The following is a 13,987-nucleotide window of genomic DNA, read 5'->3' as shown; positions in this document are numbered from 1 at the left end:
TGTGCAACACCAGGAAGCTCTTGCCGTGTTTTTGACAGGACATCGTTGTGTACAGGTGTCGCGTAATTAAAGCTCCTGCCACAGTCCGTGTTTGCGAAGCAAAGGATTCACAAACCAAGTAGGAAAACCGACGTGACATTATTATTATTATTATTATTTTTTTTTTGCACTCGTTTTCTACCGGAAGTTTAAACGGAGAAGCAGAGCTGCCTCCTGACAACACAATGGGGATCACTAAACTGGCCGATTTAATCCGCTCCGACGCCTCCGATGCTATTTCTCACAAGGATATCAGTGACTACACAGGTAACACACCTGATCAGGATGGACCAGGTCCTTGGTAGCACGTTAATCTCTTAATGGGAAACACTGGTATGAGCCAGCTGCTAACGTTAGCAATCAGTCATCTGACTACCAGCTCCGCTAAAAAGAAGTTGTGATTGTGACACCCGACATGATAAATTCTCTTTTAAAGTATTACTTTTCCCATGAATATGTCACGTTAAATGCAGCCGCCACAGGGACACTCACTAAAATATTTTGAAGCAGGTAGTTAGTTCATTGATTATTTCCATTTCCTGCTTATTGAACTTAATAACCCGTCACATTTTAGAGCAAGACAGATTTTGATGTCAAAACATGATTAGTTTAAGATCAGAATAACTTGAGTGATAGATTTGAGTTTTTCTTCCACCACTGCTTAAATATTTAAGTTGATCAAAAAGAGTCACTTCAGAAATGTTCATCTCATATTTTTAGATGCATAAAGCTGTTTAAAAAAAAAACTGAATTACTTGTAATGTAACCAAGTATGTGAACATAGTATTATCTACTTTATAAATCTGCATTACAGACAGCATGTTAATGTTGGAAACATTATGAAAGGTCCGTAATAGTAAATACTGCTTATGTCAAGTAATTTGCACTGACTTCCATTGACTACCGTAACATTATTTGTTTAGTTTTAAAAAAAAAGTGCATAAAAATACTTTCCTCACCAAATAGTGGAGAAAGAGTACTTAATACTGTAGATCTGTCAAAGTACCACACTTGAATAAATGTAATCAGTTACATTTGACATTTGGTCAGGAGTGGATGTGGTATCCAAGCTCTTAAAGACCAAAGAGAAATTGGACTATTTTGTCTTCATGCTGCTGCTGTCTTACACTCCACAGGGAAAGTAGTGGCACTGGATACGTCCATTATTGTGAACCAGTTCCGTGCTGCAACACCTTCACTCAGGTGAGCTCTTTCATAACCGGTGACATGTTGTGTCCTACTAAACTGGAGCAAATGCAGATTTCACAAACACCTGCACGATGGAAGGCCATCTAATAAAATCACCCTGCTGTACATTTTCTTGATATATAAAACAGGGTTTGTTGAGATTGCCTCATTTGTTGTGTGTTAATTGACTTAAGTTGTACTTTATGAAACCGCACTTTGTGATGTTTTATTGGACTGCATTATGTTGAACAGTGTTTCTGATATATTTATCATCTCATTTACATATAATCAACACCTAATCAATACGAATCACCATCCATAAAGGTAAATCAAGACCTACGAGACACAGTATCAGCATGTTACAGGACGTTTAATCATGTGCAGAGGTTTCTGTTCTTTGGTCAGTGTATATGTGTGAACTGTTCTTGATTTCTTCTCTCCAGCCCCCTGACAGGTCTCTTCTTTCGTACGCTCGCCTTCCTTGAACACGACATAAAGCCGGTCTTTGTGTTTGAAGGAAAGCCTCCTGCGGAAAAGATACCTGTTGTAAGAGACACTTTATTTTTTGACTCGACTTCATACTAAACATGTCCTCCAGGTGTATTTAAGACTGTAATGGGTCAGAGAGAGAGACTCCCACTAGAATTGGTCACATTACATTTGTCCATTGGAGAAAATATTGCAAACCAGGAAGTGAATGTGATGAAGCAGTGTTGTGTGACAGAGATGGCGGACACCTGTTGGGTGATACGGATGACTTACTGAAGCCCTTTTGTTTTGCAGCTTGAGAAGCGAGCTAAGGCATCTGGTTGGAAGTCACCCAACCGGACAGGCGCAGGTACATGTACGCAAAGATATAAAAGAAAATGGTTTGAGGTTTCAATAGTTTTAGAGCTTGTTGTATTCCTGAGACACACTGGTAATATTATTTTGATGTTCTTAACTAAATCTTTGAGTCTTCTGTGCTCACTGCAGCATCATCTCAGACCAGAGATTGTCTGGAGCTCCTGAAGCATCTGGGTGTGCCTGTCATCCAGGTACAACCTGCTACACGTTAAATATACCCTCTTATTTGTTTCTTCCCCTCACCTCTTCATGCACTGAAATCTTTGTCTCCCAGGCTCCAGGGGACGCTGAGGCACTGTGTGCCCAGCTGGTGATCGAGGGTACTGTGGACGCTGTGGCATCAGAGGACATGGACACACTGCCGTTTGGAGCCAGTGTTCTTATTCGCCAGCTGAATGCCAATAAGAACAGGTAGGAACTGTGTAATTTATGTGCCACTCAGAGGTTTTCTTACATTTCAATTCACATATTAACAGGATTTACTGGCAAGTAATGATTTTGGCAAGTTTCCAGTGCATGGCACAGGTATTAAGGTTGGTAGATTTTCCTCCTTTATGAGTGCACTACATAGAATTTAAGCTTGAGATATTTTTTTCATTGTGAACAGAGTGAATATATTTATTACCTTTGTCTGTAGAAAATTAAACCCAAACACTTCTTCCTGTCCTTCATACACGTATTAATGTGTAAATGAGGATGAGAGAGTATTGGCACATAAGGTCATCTTTAGTTGCACACTTGTAGTGATACAGTTGTATTTATAGTAACTGAGTTTGGGAGTCCCATAATCAGAGCACATCCTGTTAGATGGTGGTTCGCCACATAACTATTATTGCTACAGTAATTCTGAAAAGACAAGAAGAAGAAGAAATGTACTTTTAATTGATCTTGCAGGACACAGCAGCAGCACGCTGTCAGATGAAGATTAACTGCACACAGTCCTTTAGCAGATACTTAGCCAGTAAGATCATACATATATAATAGCTGCTGGACATGCAGATGGGCTACACTGTGGCCCATCTGCATGTCCATATATAACCATTGGATACACAGTGAATAATGAACACACAGGGCTGAGTGTAGCTGATATATCTTTTATGAGAAGACTGCTTCATTGACTAAAGTCCAGTGTTACACTTTATTTACAGAAGGGCACAGAAGAGAGACTTATAGGCTGAACTCGTGTTGATTCTTTGTTTTTTTTTTCACAGTGAAGTCATTGAATATTCTTTACCCAAGCTGTTGGAGAAACTCCAAATTAGTCAAGAGGAGGTAAGACTAGGACATTGATCAAGATGTCTTTGAAAGCATACAAAGTACATCTATAAATTACAAGGATACCACTCTACGGAAATTAGTACTTTAACCATCTTATTTTGAAAATTTCTACCAGCTTGTTGACCTGTGTATTTTACTGGGCTGTGACTACTGTGACAAGATACCTGGTCTGGGTCCTAAGAGAGCTCTGACACTGATCCAGAAGCACCGTACAATTGAGAATGTGGTTTTGCATATCAACAGACAGGTATTACACAAACAGACAGTGGTGTTTATTGCGCTGTCTTTACGGTTTATTACTAAAAAAAATCTGTAATATCTAATCAGACCATAATATCTGCTGCCCTTCAGACCCATCCTGTACCACATTTCTGGAAGTACAAAGAAGCAAGGAGGATATTCTTGGATGCACCACAAACTTCAGCTACTGGCCTCATCTGGACTGAGCCGGATGAAGAAGCCTTGGTCCGGTTCCTCTGTCACGTCAAATACGTTAAGTACGTACTCTTGATGGCTCTGTTTTTCCTTAACCCCATCTTCATTTTCACATACTTTGTTTTATCTTTACAATTTGAACAATCTTAAACTTCATTTGTGTTGCTATGTCTTTAGGGAACAGAGGATTCGTCACCGAATGGAGACGTTCTGGGACGTGCGGAAAAAAAAGCGGGACGAGAGGGAAAAGGAGAAGGCAGCAGGACAGAGCAGGCAGACAAACATTCAGGACTTTTTTAGAGTTACAAGAAAGAGACAGCAGGTGAACACAGCAAATGATCATCTCCAAAAATACATTTGAATTTGTCCTTTTTAAAAACTTTTATTTTGATTCAGAGCTTGATTTATTAGATTAAAAGATTAAAAAAAAATAACTACATTTGTAATACTAAAAAGTCATAATTTGTACTAAATTATAATAAAGCAGGAAAACTTGTATCTTTGTTTATGACAGAAAATAGTGAAAAAGACTCACAATACAAATAACTTTCAGCAGTTCAGTGTTTATTTGTCTGATCATTTCTTCTCTCTTTTCGTCCAGCCTGAGGAAGCTGCAGACTCTTCAAGCAACAGAAAAAGACCAAAGTCCAAATAAACCTGCCACCATTGTTGTCTCCACCGACAGAGAAAGAGAGTTGTTTGCATCTGCCTCCCTATTGAGACATCGCAAAGAATTATGTACCAGTTTGTCAGATCTCTAATCTCAATCTTTAATTTGTGCCACAAGATAATTTTTATTTTACAAAAGCCATTATGTTACATTCTTGTTCTCAGAGAAAACTTTTGAAATGTTGAGAATTTTACTAAATGGTATTTCATTCATTTTCATTTTATCTTCTGTAACTCAAATAATTTAGAACAACATTTAGAGACAGCGGCTCTATGTGTCGGAAAATGGTTTTGCAGTTACAGGTAACTGAGCTTTTCCAAGTGCCTTTAAGTTTCAACTGAATGTAAAAAAAAAAAAAAGGCAAAATGGGCCGTTTTGCAACACATCGACTTCAAGACCTCGTGTATGCATGAGCGCTGCCCCATCTGACAATACAATAATCTGATCTTGTATAAACACTCCACAACAATGCAATTTACTGAGCAGTTCTTCAGTGCATCCAGCAGTTTCCCGCAAAGCCACCAAGAAAAGCAGAGCAGGAGGTGGACGGCTCTGAAAGAGAACAGTGTGATCACTGTCAGGGAGGCCTTTCCTCGAGCCAAAACTGGAGACAGGGGATGTCTCATTGCTGGATATTCAATGAGCACCTGTTGTGTAAAGGCTGCCAAGAAGAGACCAAAGACTTGAATTTTAAAAACATGCCCAAAAGTGGTATAGTGTCTAAAAGAGAGGGTGGGAGGTTTAAATCCACACATTGAAAATGTGTTATTCAAAAAACAAAAACAAAAACATGTTAATATATATATATATATATATATATATATATATATATATATATATTATGGTTTTATATATAATGCTGTTTAAATGTCCTTTTTTTACATTACACTAATGTTTAAATGTATTTGGTCGTGTGGTGTTCTTGTGACCGGATGCAAACTGTTAAATTTGCTATGTTTTCATAGCACCATTTTTTTTTTGATGATTGTTTTCCGAAGTATTTCCAAACGAGTGTTACTTTGACTCAAACTCCGAGGCGTCCTTCCAAACCAGCAGGTGGCGCCGGTGCTGCTGAAGCCGGTGGATTCCTCACTTCTTCTTCTTCTTTTTTTTGGTACACGTAGAAGAAGAAGTTTGTCAGTCGCCCAGTCTTCCCCGGCAGACCTCTCAGCAAGGTGTCTCCCTGCCGACGTACGCGGCAAGCCTGCCTTGAAGACACCCGCCCTGCTCCGGGTCCCTTGACCTAACTTCCCCCCCCCCCTCTCCTCCTCCTCCTCCTCCCCGGTGATACCAGCCGCTGTTTTCGGCCATGGCGACGAGTGCGAAGCGAAAGCAGGAGGAGACTCATCTGAAGATGCTCCGGGAAATGACGAGCCTGCCCGCGAATAGGAAATGCTTCGACTGCGACCAACGCGGCCCGACCTATGTCAACATGACAGTGGGCTCCTTCGTCTGTACCACCTGCTCCGGGATCTTGTGAGTTCTCTTTCGGGTGAAAGTCTGGTATTTGTCGCTTACGGTGTCCACCGGGCGACGGACGAGGACCGGCGCCGCTGTCCCGTCGGGCGGTCCGGCGCCGACTCGGCGGTACTGTTAGCTCGTTAGCTAGTGGTGAAGTCCGGACAGGTAACGTTGACGACACCTCGGTTTCGGCCCCCCTCCCCTCCCCCTCTCCCCCTCCCGCCGGGTTTGGGCCGGGTGGTGTCGGCAGGTCGTTTAAAGCGTTGCCTCAGTGGGATACGATATGCGGTTTTGGTAAGATCCATGTCGGCTGAGTGTGAGAGGTCGGTGTCGGTAGTTTATTGCCGGTGTGGTCGAGGTGAGCCTGACGTTGGGTTCACAGCTAACAGGCACATATTTGACCACCTTGTTTGAAAACAGCACGTGAGGGGAGGGGGAGGGGAGGGGGGGGGCACCTCCTCTAGTTGAACTTTAGCTGGACCTCCGACCAGGGATCACACACACACACACACACACACACACACACACACACACACACACACACACACACACACACACACCTAGATAAGAAGGACCAGGGTGGGTCCTGAACATGAAGTAGTTGAGAGACAAAACTTGTGCAATGAAACCACTTCTTCTTCCTCAGAAACTCACATCATTAAGAAATCACAGCCAGGATTTAGGCAAAGAATCGGATCCACTGCAACATCCTGTCCGCCCACACCCTTTTACAATCGTTCATTTCTGCTTATCCTTCGTGACAGCACGTCACACGAGTTCAACTAAAAGATGGTGCAAGCCTCCATCCAAGGCAGCTCGTGGTGGCTTCACCACCAGGATGCAGACACGCTGCGTTACAGTCTGCGTTAATACGCATGCGAACTTATCAATATTTCAGGAACATTTCATTGAAGAGGTCTCAAGATGTGTGTTATTTAAAGATTCATGAGTCTGTGTCCGTCTCGGTGATGAAACTGCACGGCGTGCTCGGTTAGGAGAAGTTTGAATACACAAATTGTTGATGAATAAAGTGCTTATAAAAAGGAAAGTTTTTCTTAATTTTTTTGTTTTGCGACATTCAATCACCCCGAGTTAATTGTATCTTTTTTTTTTTAGCACTGATCAGACATATGAAATGTCTTTTTTTTTTTTTTTTTGACCATGTCATGTAAATCAAGTACAAAATTACAATTAAAGCTTGTAGTTTACGGTATGTAGAAACGTCTGTGTCGGCCTCCGACGTTTTGATCTGTCGAAAAGCTCCGTCGAGTTGCCGTGAGCAGCAGTTTGAAATCCTGCCACAAATTCTGGTTTGGATGGAGGTCTGGGCTCGTAGTTTATCAGCCAATATACAAAGTTCCTCAGGATTTCATTGACGTGATCTTTTTACTGAGCTGGTTTCAGACCACACTCTCCATCCTTACAGCATATTTCTTTCAGTCAGATTTTTGGCTCTGCCGATCTGTTATTAAGCTCGTCTTCTTTGTGTCCCGTCTTTCTCGCTTGAGGCACATTTTATATTATTATTTGTATGTTTAAACGATTGACCTTACGATACTTTTTGCCACACATTGTCTGAATGTAAAATCCCTTATCACAAACGTGCTTCACAAACAATTAATAATTCAGTGCTTTTGTCACAGATTGTTTAGTATTTTAGAAATGTCTGTTAAATGTTCACGTTGACACTCGCCTGCTGCGTCCCAAACAAAAAGTAGTCCTGAATGCATTTGCTCTGAAAAGAAAACCTTCCAGAATAAGTGTGGTTTGGGTTTTTGTTTGTTTGTTTCATGTAACATGAACAGCCTCGGGTTGCATGATCCTGCCGCTCCTGCTCTTCAGCTAACGTATACCTCCTTCACCCACAGGCGAGGACTGAATCCCCCACACAGAGTGAAGTCCATCTCTATGACCACATTCACACAGCAGGAAATTGAGTTCTTACAGAAACACAGCAATGAGGTATCCTGCTCACTTTACACCAAAGGACTCAGCACATTGTTCAACATTATTTTCACAGTCGTGGCTGTGGCTTGATTTAGTAGTCTCATCTGGGTCTTTGTTGAGCCCTCCTTAGTCAACTTATTGGAATTCTTTCTCCCGATTTCTCATCATCCCCCCCCCTTTCCCTTTACTTTCTCTCACCTCTCTCCCCGGCTTTGCCACCCCCCCCCGCCCCTCCTCCCACCACCACCCCCAATCCCCTCCTTACCTCCCACTCTCCTCATTCCTGTGCCCCCTGTAGGTCTGTAAACACATCTGGTTGGGCCTCTATGACGACAGGACATCAGTTGTTCCAGATTTCCGAGAACCACAGAAAGTAAAAGAGTTCCTTCAGGAAAAATACGAAAAGAAAAGATGGTAATACAAACTTGTTTTTTCATTAGTTTGATACGATTTGAAAGAGTAAAATCTGATGTTAGAAGATCACATTGCCAAACTCTTATTTCAGTTCTTCCACCTGTGGACACACATTGTTAAAATGGTTGAACTCAAAAGTAATTCTACTTGGATGCACACTTTAAACCATGTTTAAAAGCTAGTAAATACTTCAAAGTGCTAAGCAGTCAAGATGTTCTGCAGATCACCCAGTAATGCTGGATTGTACCTATCAGCTGTGATGCAGAGAACAAGAGTGCTGAGAGTTAAGTGCTACCCTGAGCAAAAAACTTTTTTGGAGTTTGGGATTTGGTTAACCGAATGTTTCAGCTCAGTAGCACGCTCTTCATTGTCTCTGGCTTTTTTTTTTTATGTCCACGTGTCTTTTTCTGCTTTTGCTGCAGAGTTTGTGGAAATGAATTCCAAATCTCAAACGTTCCCATTTAACCAGATTAAAATATCCCCTTAAAATCATAAGAAAAATCGAACATTCAAATACACGAAAAACATTGAAAACATCCTCTCTGTTTGGTAGAAAGGGCATCAGTGAAATCATGTTCCTCAATATGTCTGTACATCTGTGCTGGTGCTCTTTCCTGAATGCCTAGGTATGTTCCTCCAGACCAGGCCAGGGCAGTAGCAAGTGTGCCGTCTGTGTCCGGCTCCTCAGCAAGCAGCACTGGCAGCACCCCAGAAGTCCAACCCCTCAAAACCCTGCAGCTCAACAGGACCCCGCTGCGCCAGGTAAGAGAAATGCACACGGAGCCTCATTCTGCTCATTAAAACATCGATTAACGTCTTTTATTGGAATTTAGTCGGGGAAAAGTTTGGAAACCTGTTTTCGTTCTACTACTACCACCACCCAGTCTCCAGGGCTAGGTCGGTCCCAGGTTCACAATGCCGCTCAGGAGAAGAAGTTTGACTTGCTCTCAGCCCTGGGAGGGGACATCTTTGCTGCTCCGCCTACTCAAACTGCCACCTCCACCAACTTTGCCAACTTTGCACATTTTCCAAGCCAGTCAGGTAACATACATGTCAAAAGTTCAGTATTTTATTGAGATCAAACTAATCAAAAATATAAATACTGAGCAGAATGTGCTCTTTGTGTTGTCATTATCCCACACGTTTCCCCTGCCATTGTTTTTATTTCCACATTCATCATTAATTTTTCCATGTGTACGGCTGCAGCACCTCAGGGTAATTCAAATACCAACTTTGCCAACTTTGAAGCATTCGGAAACACTGCAATTCCATCCCATCTGAGCACGTCACCTCCCTCAAAGTCCTTTTCATCAGGTACCACCTTCCCCATCATTGTCTTCTCTCCATCCTGTCCACACATACTCACCTCAGTATTTCTCTTATTTATTTCTTACCTCCTGTGTCCACTGAGCAAACCCTTTCTGTACCTAGCAGAGCTGGTGATCGTCACTGTTGTTGCTTAGCAACCTCTGAAACTTGATGGAAGTACATTTCTCTTGGATAAGATTTAAAACTAATGCTCAGCACAGCGAACACTTTTCACACACCGACACATTTCACATCAGTACATCTTTTCAATTAGAATAATTTAAGAAAGACACCTCAGAAGTGCTGATGAAGGGAGACAGCCAGTGGGCATTTTGCCCTAAAACTAATTATTAGGGTGTGCCTCTGTGTGCTTATGCTACGTGATGTTTGAGTAGTTTTTATTTTTATTTTTTATATTTGCTGAAAGGGGGAGGAGTGCCAATTCCGTCGATGTCTAGTGCCGTCGCTGCCCACTCCCAGACTGGGAGCAGCTCGGGGGACCGCTATGCTGCTCTGGCTGAGTTGGACAACGAGCTCAGCTTCTCGGTCTCCTCAGGCAGCAATGTGCCAGGGTGAGAGACTGGCAGACACACACACACACACACACACACGCACACACAGCTTCTCCAGAAAATGTTTTTTTTTCTTCACACACTCCCTCTGCAAACCTGACAAAGTTTGAAATAATACTGCGTGAATACCACCTGAAATTCAATGTTTGCCGTGTTTAATAATGTTACTCGTGTGGTGCAGCAGATGAGCAAAGGATGTGTGTTTTATAAAGGTTCATTGACGCCCGTCATGTACTGCGTTTGTTAAAAGGATGTAAAAACATTTCATTGCATCCTTTTCTTTACAGGAACATATTTGGACCGGTGCTCGGTTCATCGCCGGCTCAGAATCCACCTGTATTACCCAGCATGCAGCCTGGCTTTGGAGGTGGTCGTAGTTATTTCTACTACAATGATGCATACAGACTTAAAGTGCATATTGTTACATTGTTCCACGTAGCTGCAAGACTCATTTTGTGACTGTATATCTTCTAGCCGTCCCAAACACCAATCCTTTTGTTGCTTCAGCCATCGCCCCGGAGATGGCCATCAACCCTTTCCAAACCAATGGCAGAGCTCCAGCTCCAGGTGTGTGGACAGTAAAGGTTCAACTTACTTTACTTAATGCTACATGTTTTTTTGCTTAATCATTTCTGTTGATGTAACCCAGTTACATTGCCAAGGAGCTTTGTGATTTTCCAAAGTATGTAGAATTGACTCCTCGTGTGTGTATGTGTGTGTTGTTCACTGTACACACATGCTGTGTGTGTCTCATAGCCTCGTTTGGTACTGGCTCTATGAGCATGCCTGCCGGCTTTGGGAATGCGTCTTCCTACTGCCTCCCGACCAGTTTCAGCGGAAACTTCCAGCAGCAATTCCCTGGCCAGGCCCCCATCCCTTACTCTCAACCGGGACCCTATCACCCTCAGTCTAATGGTTAGTGGCCTCCCACCTCCCTCTGTCCTATTACCCTGTTGCACCTGTGCAGCACCTGCCAGTGATCTGCTGCCCTTTTTTCTGGCCTGAACCTGATACTTTCTTTATTTACGTGATGGCCCTCTGCAGTGAGGATTGAAGCCTTGCAGCCCCAAATTTTAAGTGTGACTTGTCAGTGGCAGCTACTGCACAGTAATAAAAGGTTGCATTTAGGGCACAAAGCTTTTTGGTTTGCCCTCTGGTCCAGAAAGAAAATGACAAACAAATGTTTCTTTCACTCACAAAGTTCTGTTGACACCTGAATGCAATCTGACATGCTGGGGCTTGGCTCTTGTGTTTTTTTTTTCCCCCTCCTCTTTACAGTCTTAGTCCCTGAGCATTTTTGAATGTTTCCTCTCATTATTTAACTTGTAAAATCACTTTTTGTGTCTGACTCTTTATTGGTTTCTCTTCATGGCGTGTTGATATAAAAATTGTAGTGAAGTAAAAGGAAAATACAACCTCCTATCACACATTGCTTAACTGCTGGGAGAGATAAGACTCAACCTGTTGTAAATCCCTTTCCCTCTGTCACCCCCAGGCCCTGCATTCCCAGTCTACGGTCAGAACAAGCCCTCGATCACGCCCTTTGGGCAGCCAATGGCTGTCTCTGGCATGTCCAATAATCCGTTCATGGTGAGCATGCATTGTTTATTGTTTTCCCAATGTTTCAAAGACTGCTAAAGGGCTTTGTCAAGTCCGTAAAAACGAATTGATCGATTTCACCGAAAGCTTTACTGTTCATAACATTTAATTTGAAGGACACAAGTGATCTTTTCTGCTTGTGTCTTAAATCTTAACTCGGACTCTCTCTTCTTTCAGGCAGGAGCACCGGCCGGGTCATTCCCTTCAGGTGGTTCATCCACCAACCCTTTCCTGTAGCACAGCTCCCGGTCCTCACCACCAGAGGGCAGCATGCAGCACATATTCAACGCACCCGTTCTGTCACGCAATTAGTGGCAGTACATTTCTTAAAAAAAAAGAAAGAAAAAGACTTATGTTTTTTTTTTTTTTTTTTTTTCATAAAAAAAAGTTTACAACACTATGAAGGAGTACAAAGGACTATACTGATGACTAAGGGACTGTTATGGGGGAAAATGTACTGTTGGACTATATACAATACATTATATGCTTTTTATTTTTTGTTTATAACTAAGCTCTGTGCATATCACCATTTGTAATCACAATGAAGTACATGCTATGTATAACAAGGACTGAATTAACAAGGGTGAGTATACACACACCTTGTGGGAAAAAAAAAACCCAACTACAAACTATCTACATAGGTAAGGGTATACATTTTAAGATTATTAACAGGGTTTCCATCCAAATTCATGATCTGTGGTTTGAGGCAGTCATGATGATGCAGGTGTTTCATTTTCAAAAGGGATTTCTTTTTGTTATTTTAAGCTTATTGCTACTATATTGGCACTAAGGAGCTTCTTTTATTAACGTGCTACTCCTGAGAGACAAAAGTTGCCTATAGCCCAAAGCAACCAAACCCACATCTTATATTTTCAGAGAAACATCCCGAGCTGGTGCACCGGACACAGCATGGATCCTAGACTATTTGTCAACCGTTTAGATATTGCCAATGTCTATGAAAAAGAGTATGGGCTAAATTTTGGGTTTGAAACCAAGTGCAGCTTTTTGAGTATGAGGCCAGCAGAGACTTCACATGTTTTTAGCGCAACAGGAAAAAGGGACAGGCACGTCTGCTACAGCACAAATTGAGGAAAGACGAGGAGTGCAGGCGTTAAGATGAGTATTCCTCTGCCTGTTACTTGACCTTATTGATAAAACATTAGTAAAATGGTTTTGTATCTTCTAGCAACCTAATTTCTGCTTGTTGAAGCATATTTCAAATAGTCGCTATATTTTATGAATATGGTAAAGACAAAAGGAAAGACTGTTAGTCAGAGCTTCACGGTTGTGCGTATGATCCAAACTCGGTTACCTCTAAACAAGTGACACGCGTTCACCTGTTCGTGGTTGACTTGTTCTTTTGACAGGGAATGACAGATTTACCAGACCCTGCCTTGGCAACAACATACAACACTTAAAAACAAAATACCTGTGCGATGTTATGTTGTATTCACCACACTCCCTTGATATCTGTCCTCTTCTTTGCCTTGTTAGTGAAACGCTTTTGAGGAGAAGACAGAATGAGGAGAAATATTGACCTGGTTTGCTTTAAAATAAGGCAAAGGAAAAGAACATTCATTCAGGGATTATTACTTTACTGGATCAGCCTGTGACTCTGGAGAACCAGGGTCTCATTTGTGCCACCCATGACTAACAATGAATTTGACATTTGTGTTTCTTGTCCTTACAAGAATAGGTAAGTAAATGTGTACATATATAAATATATGTATAAATAAATTAAAAGATTTTTAACTACATTTTTGAGTTTGTGGATTTATCTGTTAAAACAATATTTATTCCAGCAGAGGGGTAACTAAACAGTTAGGTCCGCCCACCTGAAACTAATCAACTAATTCAACAGCTGTGATTCATTCTTCCTTTATGAATGTTTTATTACTCATGGAAACTTTTAGCTGATAGATTTTGCTGATTTATTCTTTGTCAAATTTATTTCATTTAAAGTAAATATTAGAAACATTTACTATAGCACTATGCTACAATTCAAGCCTGCAAAACTCCAAGCTCCAGTTAAATCAGCACCAAAACAAAGTACTAAATTCCTCTTGAAGGTAGTATTTGTTGTAGTTTTATTTAAAAACAAAACAAAAACTGCAGTACTTGTAACAACGTGTAGTTAAAATCCAACTTGAGAGTATACTCCTCCTGCATAATATCGAGAAACCATGACTCGTTCACTCTCCCTGGTTCGTACAGCTGTCTTTTAAATAAT

General features: G+C 41.6%; 2 protein-coding genes across 4 annotated transcripts; both read left to right on the top strand.

Annotated features, from left to right (window-relative positions):
• The first annotated feature begins 25 nt into the window (after positions 1-25).
• On the top strand, positions 26-5,262 carry LOC138629058 (probable flap endonuclease 1 homolog). Its single transcript, XM_069712552.1, has 11 exons — positions 26-306; positions 1,176-1,242; positions 1,671-1,773; positions 2,011-2,065; positions 2,203-2,264; positions 2,348-2,484; positions 3,285-3,345; positions 3,467-3,598; positions 3,703-3,848; positions 3,964-4,108; positions 4,388-5,262. Exons 1-11 carry the CDS (start codon positions 225-227, stop codon positions 4,439-4,441), a joined length of 1,044 nt encoding a protein of 347 aa, XP_069568653.1. The 5' UTR covers positions 26-224; the 3' UTR covers positions 4,442-5,262.
• Positions 5,263-5,381: 119 nt separating this feature from the next.
• On the top strand, positions 5,382-13,514 carry agfg1b (ArfGAP with FG repeats 1b). Of its 3 annotated transcripts, XM_069712539.1 has the most exons (12): positions 5,382-5,932; positions 7,786-7,879; positions 8,163-8,278; positions 8,905-9,040; positions 9,163-9,319; positions 9,485-9,592; positions 10,014-10,158; positions 10,446-10,525; positions 10,633-10,725; positions 10,915-11,073; positions 11,654-11,748; positions 11,935-13,514. In XM_069712539.1, exons 1-12 carry the CDS (start codon positions 5,766-5,768, stop codon positions 11,992-11,994), a joined length of 1,410 nt encoding a protein of 469 aa, XP_069568640.1. In that variant the 5' UTR covers positions 5,382-5,765; the 3' UTR covers positions 11,995-13,514. The 3 variants fall into 3 exon arrangements, with proteins under 3 accessions (XP_069568640.1, XP_069568641.1, XP_069568642.1); XM_069712540.1 differs by lacking the exon at positions 9,485-9,592 and having other exon boundaries at positions 5,384-5,932; XM_069712541.1 differs by lacking the exon at positions 7,786-7,879 and having other exon boundaries at positions 5,763-5,932.
• The last annotated feature ends 473 nt before the right edge of the window (positions 13,515-13,987 follow it).

Source organism: Brachyistius frenatus, unplaced genomic scaffold (genome assembly GCF_029030835.1).
Source record: "Brachyistius frenatus isolate BFR_SWC_R1_liver_20210118 unplaced genomic scaffold, ASM2903083v1 Contig_110, whole genome shotgun sequence".
Taxonomy (NCBI): Eukaryota; Metazoa; Chordata; class Actinopteri; family Embiotocidae; genus Brachyistius; species Brachyistius frenatus.
The sequence above is the reverse complement of the archived record's forward strand: the minus strand, read 5'-3'. Positions and strand labels throughout refer to the sequence as shown.